The 13105-nt window shown below is 41.0% G+C and overlaps 1 protein-coding gene across 1 annotated transcript; it reads right to left on the bottom strand.

The window, feature by feature from the left end:
* Positions 1 to 1526: 1526 nt before the first annotated feature.
* On the bottom strand, positions 1527 to 11685 carry LOC103001112 (olfactory receptor 10AD1-like). Its single transcript, XM_057557547.1, has 2 exons — positions 11668 to 11685; positions 1527 to 2474 (listed from the first exon to the last, which is right to left on the bottom strand). The coding sequence occupies exons 1-2, from the start codon at positions 11683 to 11685 to the stop codon at positions 1527 to 1529; spliced, it is 966 nt and encodes a 321-aa protein (XP_057413530.1).
* Positions 11686 to 13105: the final 1420 nt, after the last annotated feature.

The raw sequence follows: 13105 nt of genomic DNA, 5'->3' as shown, positions 1-13105 counted from the left end.
CCACTTGTTTCAGCAGAGTTGAATTCAGTCTCCTACCTCTTGCAGTAGCCTTAAATAAAGTCTTTCTTGCCTGCTTAACTTTGCCTTGGTGTAGTCTTTCTTTCATAATGTAAATGTTTAGGTTCTGTGCTTATTGTTTCTTCTTGATTACAATGGTGTCTCATTTCTTACTCCTTGCTGTCTGAGAAGTGCTTCTCACATGTCCTCTATTATCTAGAGATTCACCAATTTGGACTGAAAAGAGTAAGCTTTGTGGAGTGAAGCTACTGCTTCAATTCACTGCAGGGTAGTTAGTATGTGATGTGCAGGATGTGGATAGGGTAGTACATCTATTTGAGGGCATCCCAAGCGAGGTGTGTTCATCTCATAGAAGTAGCACCAGAAAACAAAGCACAGGCCTATGCCCTTTCCTTTCCTATCTATTATGAAAGGAGCATGAGAAAGATGTAATTTTCAAAAAAAGAGAACAGCTGGGAATATAATGCCCTATCAAGGGACACTGGGTTTTGTTGAGAAGAGAAGCTAAGCCAGAGTGGAAGCGTTGCAAATAGAAAGCCTTCTGCAGTGGTGGAGGTAGTGTGGAGAGATGTTCCTTAAAGTACAGGGAATTAAGTGGACCCATTTATAATGAGGAGGTAAGGTGGAATAGGACTGAATTGGAATGAAATGAAAGATGGTTGAGAAAAACAGGCCATAGGGAGAGGGGAGTTAACTAGGAGTATGGGTAACAGGGAAGGAAACTGGTAGTCTGAGAAGCTTGGTAGAGGTACTTGTTAGTTGGATCTGAAGGGAAATATCAAATAGTCATGTACTTAAGAAACTAGAGGACTTAGGAAGAAGAGGTTTGACACCTGCCCTCTCCCCCTTGCCCTTTCCCAACACGCACAAGCATAAACATACACTGAATGCAGTGTTGATTATTTAATGCCACCACAAATTCTCCCTCGTGGCCTAGTGGAGGCAAACAAGATGAAGCTCAGGCTGCTGATCCTTAGTTTTTCTTTTTCTTCTTTTCTCTAACTGACTTTTCTTAATGTCAACACTGCTCCCTAATTCCCTTTTTCTTACTTCTTCCTCTACTGTTTCTCATATAGGAGCAGGGTGGATGAGGGCAGATTCAGGAAGTGAGAGTGGAGTGTGACAAAGAAAAACAGATTAAAATGATAAGTTGAAAGAGAAAAAAGTTTACTCCTAAACATATATGCAGAACTCAGGCTGGGAAGAACATATAAAAGTGCTACAGAAAGAAAATGAAATAGAAGTGCACTTATGTGTTTATAGATCCTGTTGTGGTAACTTAGAAGAAAATCACTCAGGAAAGTCTCAAATTCTCCTGAGGAAGGGCCAAGAGAAAAAGTGCTTAAAGTTACATCAGACAGATGAGCATTATACATCAATAGGATCTTCCAGGTCTGATGCTAGTACAAAGGAAGCTATGAATGCTCTTTCTTGGAGCCTTTCAGCACTGGAGAGTTACCCAACTGTCAGGGCTGGAGGAGGGAGCTTCCCCTCCAGGAGTCTTCCCACTAGACAGACTCTGCCTGGGAAAGGCTGCTCCTCCCAAGGGCCCTCACCATGGCCCCTTTCATTTCTTTATTTTGAAAACTGTAGATGATGGGGTTGCACATGGGGGCGATGAGGGTGTAGAGGAGAGAGAAAGGCTTGTCTTTGTCAGGACCGTGTGTGCTGCGGGGGTTCATGTAAGAGAACATGGCTGAGGTGTAGAGAAAAATGACCACAGTCAGATGGGAGGCACAAGTAGAGAAGGTCTTCCCCAGACCAGAGGAGGAGGCTCTGCCCAGGATGGAGGCCAGGATGCGGGCATAAGAGATGACAATGAGCACCATGGGGCTGAGCAGCACCACGATGGCATCGGCAAAGATGACTCTCAGACTAAACTGGGGGTCTCCACAAGAGAGGGTGATCACTATGGGGGCCTTGCAGAAGTTTTCCATGTGGTTGTCTCTGCAGAAGGGATTCTGGAATGACATATACTCAAGAAAGATGCCATTGATCAGCCCGAAGAACCAGGCAGTACTCACCAGCCTCACACAGACCTGCTGGCTCATGATCTGGGCATAGCTAAGTGGGTGGCAGATAGCAACATAACAGTCATAGGCCATGAAAGCCAAGAGGATGCACTGAGCCACACCCACACAGAAGACCAAGTACATCTGGGTCATGCAAGAGACAAAGGAGACAATATGGTTCTTCACCATCAGGTGGATCAGCATCTGTGGGATGGTGGTGGTGATGAAGCAGATATCCAGGAAGGACAGGTGGCCAAGGAAGAAGTACATAGGGCTGTTGAGCCTGGGGTCTGTCCAGGTGATGAAGATGATGCGGCCATTCATGGCCATGGCAAGGCTGTAGAGGGCTAGGAAGAGGGCAAAGAGCAATGCCCGAGTGGAAGGGGAGCTCTGCTCAAAGCCCACAAGGAGAAAGTCTGTCACCATGCTGCCATTCCTTAGGTCCTATGGCTTGGACCTGTTTGAGGAGGAAGGACAGGAAAAGCACAAGAGAGACAGCTGTAGGGTAATGCAAGGTACTCATTGGGGACAGAAACCCAGCTAACATAGATGGATATAATATAATATAATATAATATAATATAATATAATATAATATAATATATGGATGAGTGGTGGTAAATGTTTTGTATTAAGTAAACATTATTTAATTGGCAACATTATGGGGCAGTGAAAATGCCAGGGTCACTATAGGCTGCATCCATGGAATCACAGTATCAAAAATTAAGGAAGTGTTGGTTATACTTTATTCTAGTTTAATCAGGCCTCAAGTCAAATAAAGTATCCACTCCAGGATCCTCTATGTTGAAGAATGAGCCTTTAATCAAAATGTATTCAGAAGTGAATAAACAAGATAGTTTTTCAGAACCCATGCCAAACAGAGGAATGGAGTGTTTGAGGGAAGGGTATGGTAGCTATTAGTTTACAGAAGATCATATTGAGGACGTACTTGAAAGATATTTGAATGTGTATTTTTCTAGAAGAAAAAAATGCTCAGTCTTACTGTACCTATTTAAAACAATGAGTGGGTTGAATTTTTAGAGAAAATAAAAACATGCTAACCCTCAGGATTGTCCCTTACGTGAGAATGATTTTCATATGTCTGGAAACCGTCATGCTTAACTCTTCCCAGTCATCCTACCTCTTTCCAGACTCACTCTCCCATTGGTTGCTGCTGCTGCATTAACCACCCACGCTGTGCATGCTGGAGATGGGGCCTGGTTGTGAGCACTTGCAGGCTTCCTAACAGGAGATAGTTTTCCTGCTGGGGTTGGAATTTAGGGCTCTACATCTATGCATCATTGGGTGAAAAGGATCCAACCATCCCTGTGAGAAAAGGGAAGTTATGAGCAGGGCACAAATTCAATCTTTCTGGATATACCTTCAGACAACTTCAATCTGCCCCTTTACTAATAGGAGTAAATCTTTTCCTTTTTCTATAATCAAAGAACAAGCATTCAGAATTCTCATGCTCTTTTCTCATTGTTTAACTTTTAGGAAGTCATTATGTTCATATTAAATCTCTCCTACTTTTCATCTTATTTTGGAGTTAGTATATATTTGATAGATCCCTTCCACTTTCAGATGCTTATAGACAGTATATTCCTTCTTAACTTTCAGTTCTGCCAACCACTCTTCTTCATTTTCTCTTCCACTCCCTTTTCTACACACTCTCAATTTCCCCCCTCTGTTGTTTTTTCCCCGGTTTCCCCACTAACTTCCATTTCTCACTCTTTTCTTCTCCCTCTCCCTTTCTCATCTCTGGTGGTGGATATCTGTCATTGAGCTACCTTTGGCTGAACTCCCTTCTGTTCTCCATGTCTTTAAATCTCTCATGTTGCCTATCTTAATTTTAGGAGATACCTATGCCATTACTCTCACTCTTTTCAGCTCTGCATTCCCTCTAGGTGTTTCCTGATACGTCTAGGCAGTGTTTGGGCAGTAGGCCATTCCCATCATCTCTACGTTGGAATGATCCCCTGGAAGTTCTCCTCTTGGGGGCCCAGAACGAGAAAAGGGAGGGACAAAGAACTGTTTAATCCAAGATGTGGCTTTGAATCCTGGGCCCAGTGCATATCTTGAAGTTGAGGTCAGAGTCTGGGCAACAGAAGTAAATGAGCTGGGGACAGCTTAGACAGCTGGGACTTGACCAAGAAGAAACTGAAGTTCAACCTATGGAATCACTAGGAAAGTAGTGTATTATACAGCAGTATAAATGCTTATTTGTGGTTCATTGTGCCAGAAGGAATATTCGGTGATACTTGGCATCAAGTGCCTTGTTAACTACCATCAGGGGTTAATCAATCAAACATTTGTGTAATTAAGTGGTACAATATCCTGAAAATCACATATTACCTCATTTTGTTGCTTGGCTGGTAATGATGTTTGTCACTGAATCACTGTGGCAAATAACAGAGAAACTCTCATGGTGTTTGAAGAATTTTTCCACGGAGGATGGTCTGAACAGGTGGGTCACTCTGGGAGAGAAGTTTTGTCTGATGACCTTGTTAGTTCTTTGTCATCTATACCATAGGTGATGAATGTTTATTTAAATATTACTAAGTTATGTGTGTACTGCATTTTATAGAATATGTGTGAAACTTTACATTTCACACATTCCATTTGTTAATAAACTTATTTTGTCCTCACTTTTTTATAGTGTATATTTTTACTTTCTTAGGATTTTTAATTTTGTCTGTGATAACTAACTGAATTCTAGCACCTTTATTTGAAACCACATTCCCTCATAACTGTTAGTTGAAGAAATACCAGCAGGAAAATAAGAAGACATTCATTCTCCTTTAGCTTCAAATAAGCTCATATTATTCTGTAACATAAAACAAGTACTTGCAAATATTATTTCTGACTAAGAATCTTCTAAGACTGGACATCAGAAATTGTTGCTATGTGCTGTAAAGCTAACCTCGAACATCTAAAATGTAATTTTTATTGGTGGTCTTAATTATGGCTATGGTAATATTTAGATTGATATCTCTCTGATTTCTAAAAGGTACATATACTTGTGAGATTTCTTTGTTAAACCAGAAGAGGATCATGGGATTTTCTTTTGCCAAGTGCATAGAGATAAAATAAATAACCACTCATGACTCCTTGGGTTTCTTATTTAAAGACTGGAGGGTCTGTACTCTCATTTAAATTAACAATAGTTTATAAAATAGTTTACACCCACCATCATATTTGAACCTCAAATTTATTATTGTAATTTAATGATGTGATATAATCTCATTGAAGAAACTCTGTTATGTTGGACGGTGTAGCTGAACACAGTTTGGTAAGGAGAAAAGAATAGGGAATGAATTTTCAGCTGTGCTCTAGACTGACTTCAGATTTCATTTAATTAACTTACTGTTCTGATCCATTTTAGAACTGTTTGCAAGCAAAATAGAACTGCTGAAAAGCTCCAAGAGCCTTTCAACAGAGCAATGATTTGTATTGGAGGAGCAGCCACATGAAGGCTGAAGTAGGACTGTCTTGATACACCACACCCCTGGTTAACCAAAGACTCAATGGGGCAAGAGAACATAATGTTAGATATGGTTAGAGGTGGGTAGGGTGGGGAATAACTTCTTCTATATTCCTGATGTTTCCTTCCACGTGAAAGGAACTATAGTAGCACCATACTCCTGACCCTTCCCTTCTCCTTCATTCACACCATCTCCTGGGAGATGGAGTGGTTACCTGATTTTAGAAGGAAAACCGACCACATGTATCTGTCTCTTTCCTCCAACCTTCCCCTTGGGGGTGAGTGGCATTCTTAAGGGCAGGCCCTACCCCTGTTTGGGGAGGCAATGTTCCTATAGCTGCCAGCTACAGGGAAATAAGTCTGTTTAACTCTGTGTTTTGGCATTAGGAAGTCCAATTGCTCAAATTTCTGCATTGGTATTAATAAAGTTGATATTTTACCCTCCATTTGCAGACTCTACCTTATTTCTCAGTTGATTAAGAAGTGAAGGGAGGAGTAGTGTTATTTACTGGACCCATCAAAGTCCCAATAATTAGTAATATTATCACATACATGGAAATAAAATTGTAAACAAAGAAATATGATAGAGCTTTGGGTATAAAAAAAGAAACTGTGAGTCACAATGATGTCTGGCAGATCCTGAGAGGGAAGAATTCTGCTTATACACATATACTGAATTCTCAAATAACAGTGCTGGTGAGTTGAGAGAAGTCTACATTACATGACCACAGGAGCACCAATGAACAGAGTGTGCTACTGTAGACTAGACTGATGGGAAAATGTCTCATTATAAAGTAAGACTCTGACTCCTGTCATATTTACCAAAGGGGCCAGGACACTTTTGAATAATTCAACAGTTAGCCACTATGTTTCTGTTGCCTTCCTAGCATGCTATGACCACAGGAAAGAAAATATACTTAGCATCGTATTGCTTATTTATTTTGTAGAGTACGTTTGTTTTAGGGATGAGGTTAGTTCACTCATGTTGTAAGGGAACTCACCAGACTTGTTTAAAATCATGTAAGTTCTTCTCTTAGAAAGTTTCAGCCTCTGTGAGGCTTGAATATCCTCTTACAGGTCTGCTTTAAATAAAACGGGCTTCTAGTAATTTCAAATCTTACCAGCTTGAAATCTGGTTCCTCTTCTGTATACTCTAATTCTTTACTTTTTGGATTAAATACTCATTTCATGGGCTTCCCTTGTGGTGCAGTGGTTAAGAATCCGCCTGCCAATACAGGGGACACGGGATTGAGCCCTGGTCCGGGGAGATCCCACATGCCGCGGAGTAACTAAGCCCATGCACCACAACTACTGAGCCTGCGCTCTGGAGCCCACAAGCCACAACTACTGAGCCCGTGCGCCACAACTACTGAAGCCTGTGCGCCTAGAGCCTGTGCTCCACAACAAGAGAGGCCACCGCAATGAGAAGCCCGCGCACCGCAATGAGGAGTAGCCCCCACTTGCCGCAGCTAGAGAAAAGCCCGTGCGCAGCAAAAAAGACCCAGTGCAGCCAAAAATAAAATAAATAAAACAAATAAATTAAAAAAACAAACACCATTCACTTACAAAAAAAAAAAAACTCATTTCATGACCTTAAAGCAGAAAAGCATCATTTTTCTGGGTGAAAAACCTTATGGTAGATATATTCATACTTGGGTTCATGGACCCAAGGGAATCAATAGATATGTTTCAGAATGTCCACTCATGCATCTCTGAAAGGTTATAGGAAATGTTGTGTGTGTGAGAACTATTTTCTTGCAAAGTCCACCGTTTAATCAACTTCTAAAAGGCAGCTGGAACTCACAAAGGGTGAAAAAACTTGTGATTTAGAGATTTAAAGTCACTGAAGTCCCATAGACTTCTCTTCTTTAGACTGAACATGAAAGCACTCTTTCATCTCGCAGAACTGTTTGTTTCCTCAAAAGTGTCTTCTGGGGCTTCCCTGGTGGCACAGTGGTTGAGAATTTGCCTGCCAATGCAGGGGACACGGGTTCGAGCCCTGGTCTGGGAAGATCCCACATGCCGCGGAGCGACTAGGCCTGTGAGCCACATTTGCTGAGCCTGCGCATCTGGAGCCTGTGCTTCGCAACAAGAGAGGCCGCGACAGTGAGAGGCCCGCGCACCGCGATGAAGAGTGGCCCCCACTTGCCGCAACTAGAGAAAGCCCTCGCACAGAAATGAAGACCCAACACAGCCATAAATAAATAAATAAATAAATAAATGAAATTTATAAATAAATAAATAAAGCAAATAATTAAAAAAAAAAAAAAGTGCCTCCTGTGCAGAGTGATTGAGTGATGGTTGAGCACCCAATTCCACTGCCAATAACCTCTTGAGACTATAGCTACCTCCAAGATGTCTTAAAGAAGTCCAGGCAAACAGTTTGTTACTGGCTGGGGCTTTGGCTCCCAACCATCTGTTGAGGTACCCTAGCTGTCATGTTTGAGGGGGACCACTTGGTAAGCTTTTTTTCCTGGGCCACTCGGTAGCCTAAGGCCTACAATGCCTAAAGTAGCTGAGAAGCCTCCTTGTTGCTCTTCTCCAGACCTATACTGCAATCTTGCTTTCACAATTAAAAGGAGACTAAAATGACCTACGAGCATAGAGAACTGAGTTGAGGTGGTGAGGAGAATGCAATAAGATGAGTAATTAAATAGCATATTTATTACATAAGTTCAGAAAATGACATTCTAAATCACCACGGAGGCAGTGCCTCTGGCCATATGAGTAACCAGATCTTACCCAGAGAGAATATTAATATTTTTAATTGGGAGTAGAAGTGGGAGGAGGTGATGGAAGGAAAAAAGCACTAAAATGGAGCTTCAAGGCACTTAAGGAAGTTCATCCTGGGGAATCCCTCTATGGTGGCCAGTGGTTTCCCATTTCTTTCAAGGTTAGGGCATGCAGATATGGTAGCTAGAGGAACTTCCTGTCCCAAAAGTGCTTTTAAACAATAATATGACTAGCTAAGGGGCGTAATTTCCTGCTCTGTAGGTTTTTGAGAATATTTCTATAAAAGTTTCAGTGTGTCAAGTCTGGTTTAGATTTGGTCTAGTAAAAGACTAAGGACAGATAGCAGTCTGCACAGTTATCAGTGCACCTAGGAGCATGGATGGCTCTTTGTATTAATCTCCTCCTTAGTTAACAGTATTAACTGAACCCTTAGTAACCTAAATCAAAAACCATGAAGTCACTTTCCACTCCCCTCTTTCTAACCTCTGTATTATATTGCTATTAAGTGCTGATAAATACTCTTTATCTTCCCCTACTCTCCCACAGACACCCTATACCCCAGCTACAACTTTTGTTTCCCAAATACACTGTAGTTTCCTAAGCCTCCAAGTCCCAGCTAGTCTTCTTTCTGGAATTCAGTCTTTATATATTTTCTCCATTTCACAAACTCTTGCTTCTACAAGACCAATCTCAAGTCTTGCAACCATAGTGAAATCTTCAGTAACTCTTCCCATGTCAGCCTATTTGAAGTTGCACTTGTTCCTGAGCTCCTTAACTGTAGAGATTTTACATCCCTATCTCCTGGCACACTGCCTAAGACATAGTAGTTGTTCAATATATTGAATATGTATGCTGAAGGAATAGTGGAGTAAATGACCATCTGAGCTCCAATTTTCTACATTATTTAATGTTGTCCATGACAAAACCTTAAAAATCAACTCCTACAAACCCGTTTTGTCATCTGTAAAATGAAGAAAACTATATTTGTCTGTGTAGTTGTTGTGAAGATTAGGAGGAAATTATTCACTCAATCAAAAGATATATTTATATAAAAATATACGTGTAAACCACACAGAACAATATCTACAATAGGAAAAGTGCTCAACAAATTTTAATCTACTGTTCCCTTTTGTAGGTCACTGATTAAATGAAAAATATTAATTAGGGCATTCATGTTTTTAAATGTCTGTAATCCTCAAATTCCTAAAGCCTTTTAAAAACTGAATCTGCATATTAAAAATGCGTTTCTCAAATACTGTTAAGTTCTGGCAGAGCATGCAGTACAGTTGAGGGCAGGGATGTTTTACAAATTAAATGTAATATGATATGGTTAAGAGCTCTAATAGGGCTTCAATAAAATATTGGGGGATCTGAAGAATAATGAAATAATAAAGTACTCAGGAAAAAATGTGCACAAGAAGAAAAAATATCAGATGCAAAAAAAATATTTGCTAATGACTGACAGATTAAAAAAGGCTGTTCTTGGAAAAAGGCATCTTTGTAAAAGAAAAAATGATCACTCTAAGTGAGAACCTGAGTTAAGCCCAAAATGTTTCAAATTAGGTATAAAACTGAAATTACATCTAAATTTTGAAAAGACTTTAAGAGGCAGAAAGTAGCCATAAAAAGATGTTCTTTTAGTAAATTGAATTGTTAGTGGATATAAAGCAGTTTCTCTTCAATCTTTATTAGGGAAGATAGAAATTCCTGCTCCCAATTCGACAATGTGTGAATAGATTATAGGTTCCAAATTCCATAATGGCCAATATGCAATAATTTTGAAATCAAATACATACAATAAAAAGTGTAAACTAATTGGGGCTTATTTGAGGATTGAGTGAAGATTGCCCTTGCTTCTCAAGGCTGGGAACTAAAAGCCTGCTCTTAGTACTTATAAGGCTTGTATTCCCTCTTCCAACTCTGAAAATTCTCCTAATCAAATAGGAGTAGATCAACAGGCAACCTGCAGGAAGAAGGCAAAGGCATCCACCCATCTGATTCCAGCTCAGAGAATGGGTAGTTCACCCTAAAGTGGCTAATCAATTTCTCTTTGTTAACTAAGAGTGAGAGAACATAACTTTTTACTAAATAGGAAAACTAAGAGAATTTAGAAATCAGATTTAAAAATGTAATATAGGGCCATTCATCATTTAAAAATACAGACATGATGATAAGCCCCAGAAATCAATGAGGGATGAGCCCTGAATTAGCCCTGTTAAAATAGAAGGGCAACCAGGATCTACAGAGATCCTTGTTAGTGAGATCCCAGTCGTCCACAACCAGAGATCAGAGAGAATGCACAATTGCAGGGCTGTTTGGAAGATTTTGGTAAGTGCACAGGAAGAGAACCAAATAGTTGTCGCACAGCAGGAATGTCAGAAAGAGAGGAAACTACAGTGGGTCCTTTCACTAGGAGCAAAAAGGAGAGAAATTAGAAAGACCTTGTGAGACCAGATCCCTTGTTCTCCAGGCCTCTCTGACCCTGCATCCTATTGCACTAACCCCATCATTATAAAGACAGGCCAGGCTCTTACCAAATCCTTAAATGGTCGGAAAAGAATAATTGTTTTCCCTGCTTATTTCACATATTATTCATAATGCCCTGGAATTATGGCATTTTTAAAGGTTTTAAAATGTGACATGTAACTTTGGAACTCAATGATTTTCACTAACACATCTACATGAACTTTGAGGAATTTAGGAATCATATTGGGAGGTAATAGGAAATAAAATTTTGCCACGTATTACTTAACAAAGTTGTGTAGACAAAATCATATGGATCCATGATGGAAAGATATTTTGAGGACAGATGTAAATGACTTTTAAGGAAGGACAACTAATTGTTAGTGTGAGTCCCTGGAGGCCTCTGCTGGTAACTCTGTTACAACTTAGCAAGCTATCCCAATGTCTTAACGAATTTACTTAGAAGTATTTCTATAGGCCTATCTGTTTCCTCTCTTTTCTATATTAACTTTATTCCCATTTCCCTTTTCTTAAGCAAGATGGACAATGCTCTTTTTGCTCCTCATAGTGCCTTGCTAATAATCGGCTTGCAACAGAGATTAATCCAATTGAGTTAAATTGTAGAAATCTTCTAAGTTCTCTTGTCTCTCTCAGTCTTCTGCCTTCTTTTTGCTTCATCCTCCTCCTTGCTACTGGATCCACTTCAGTTTCTCTATTTCTTTCTGAAACAGGATCTCTGAAGTACCTGAACGCCCTGATGATGGCCTGGCCAGGACTAAGTGTTATAAATGCACCACAGCTGGGCATTTCAGATGCCTGTGATGACCAGATCCCTATGATGTCCAAAGGTCCATGTAGGTCACAAATTCTCCCAGAAGACCATTCATGTAGATCTGCACTAATGGGAGATACCATAAATAATGGAAATACTGAAAATAACCTCAATTTCATTTTATACCTGAGGTTTTAACTCCATATTGTACCTCCTTCCATCTCTTGAAACTTGATCTCCTTCCATCATCCCTGTTCATTCTCCAGCTGACCCCTAAAGTGAATTCACTATTCCAGTAGAAGCTGTAATGAAACCAGACTAGATCTGTTGCTCCTCTCCCTTCTCACAGTCACCTTCAACATGGAGACTTAAACAAAGAGTAAAACAACTAGATAACCAAGGAAAAGAGACAGGAAATGATACACAGAAGTATCCATAATGATGTTCCTATGAATATTCAGAGCCTGTGTATAAGTCCAAAGATGTATTAATAAGAAATCTGGGAGGAGGGACTTCCCTGGTGGTGCAGTGGTTAAGACTCCATGCTCCCAATGCAGGGGGCCCGGGTTTGATTCCTGGTCAGGGAGCTGGATCCCACGTGCATGCCACAACTAGGGGTTCATGTGCCACAACTAAGGAGCCCATGAGCCACAACTAAGGAGCCCACCTGCCGCAACTAAGGAGCCCACGTGCTGCAACTAAGGAGCTGGCAAGCCGCAATTAAGGAGCCCTCAAGCTGCAACTAAGGAGCCTGCTTGCTGCAACTAAGACCCAGCACAACCAAATAAATCAAGGAGGAGAACTTAGTAATCAAGGAGAATTATTGAACATCAGTGGATTGGATAACTTCAGCTATTCCATGTCATTGGTTAATCTCAGCTATTTTGGTACTTAAAGTGTGTGAAAAAAAATTTGCAATGACTCTAATTAGCTTCGAGAAGGGAATAAAGAGAGAGAAAAAGTGAGGGATAATGAGAGAGAGAGAGAAGGAAAGGGAGAGGGAGAGAGTGAGATGTGTACCAACACAATAGAAGAGAAAAAAGCTGAAACTCAGAAAGATTCTTAGACTAAGAAATAAATGATTTTGAGAGGTGAACAGATATATTTAGAGATTAAAAAACATGATCTTGGGGGAGCTTCAAGATGGCGGAAGAGTAAGGCATGGAGATCACCTTCCTCCCCACAAATACATCAGAAATACATCTACATGTGGAACAACTCCTACAGAACACCTACTGAACGCTGGCAGAAGACCTCAGACCTCCCAAAAGGCAAGAAACTCCCCACGTACCTGGGAGGGCAAAAGAAAAAAGAAAAAACAGAGACAAAAGAATAGGGATGGGACCTGCACCAGTGGGAGGGAGCTGTGAAGGAGGAAAGGTTTCCACACACTATGAAGCCCTTTCGCTAGACTGCGGGTGGCAGAGGGGGGGAGCTTCGGAGCCACGGAGGAGAGCGCAGCAACAGGGGTGCGGAGGGCAAAGGAGAGAGATTCCTGCACAGATGATGGGTGCTGACCTGCACTCACCAGCCCGAAAGGCTTGTCTGCTCACCCGCCACGGCGGGCGGGGGCTGGGAGCTGAGGCTCGGTCTTCGGTGGGATCCCAGAGAGAGGACTGGGGTT

The sequence above is a fragment of the Balaenoptera acutorostrata genome, chromosome 11 (genome assembly GCF_949987535.1).
Source record: "Balaenoptera acutorostrata chromosome 11, mBalAcu1.1, whole genome shotgun sequence".
Lineage (NCBI taxonomy): Eukaryota > Metazoa > Chordata > Mammalia > Artiodactyla > Balaenopteridae > Balaenoptera > Balaenoptera acutorostrata.
This window is presented reverse-complemented; position numbering and strand designations above follow the sequence as displayed.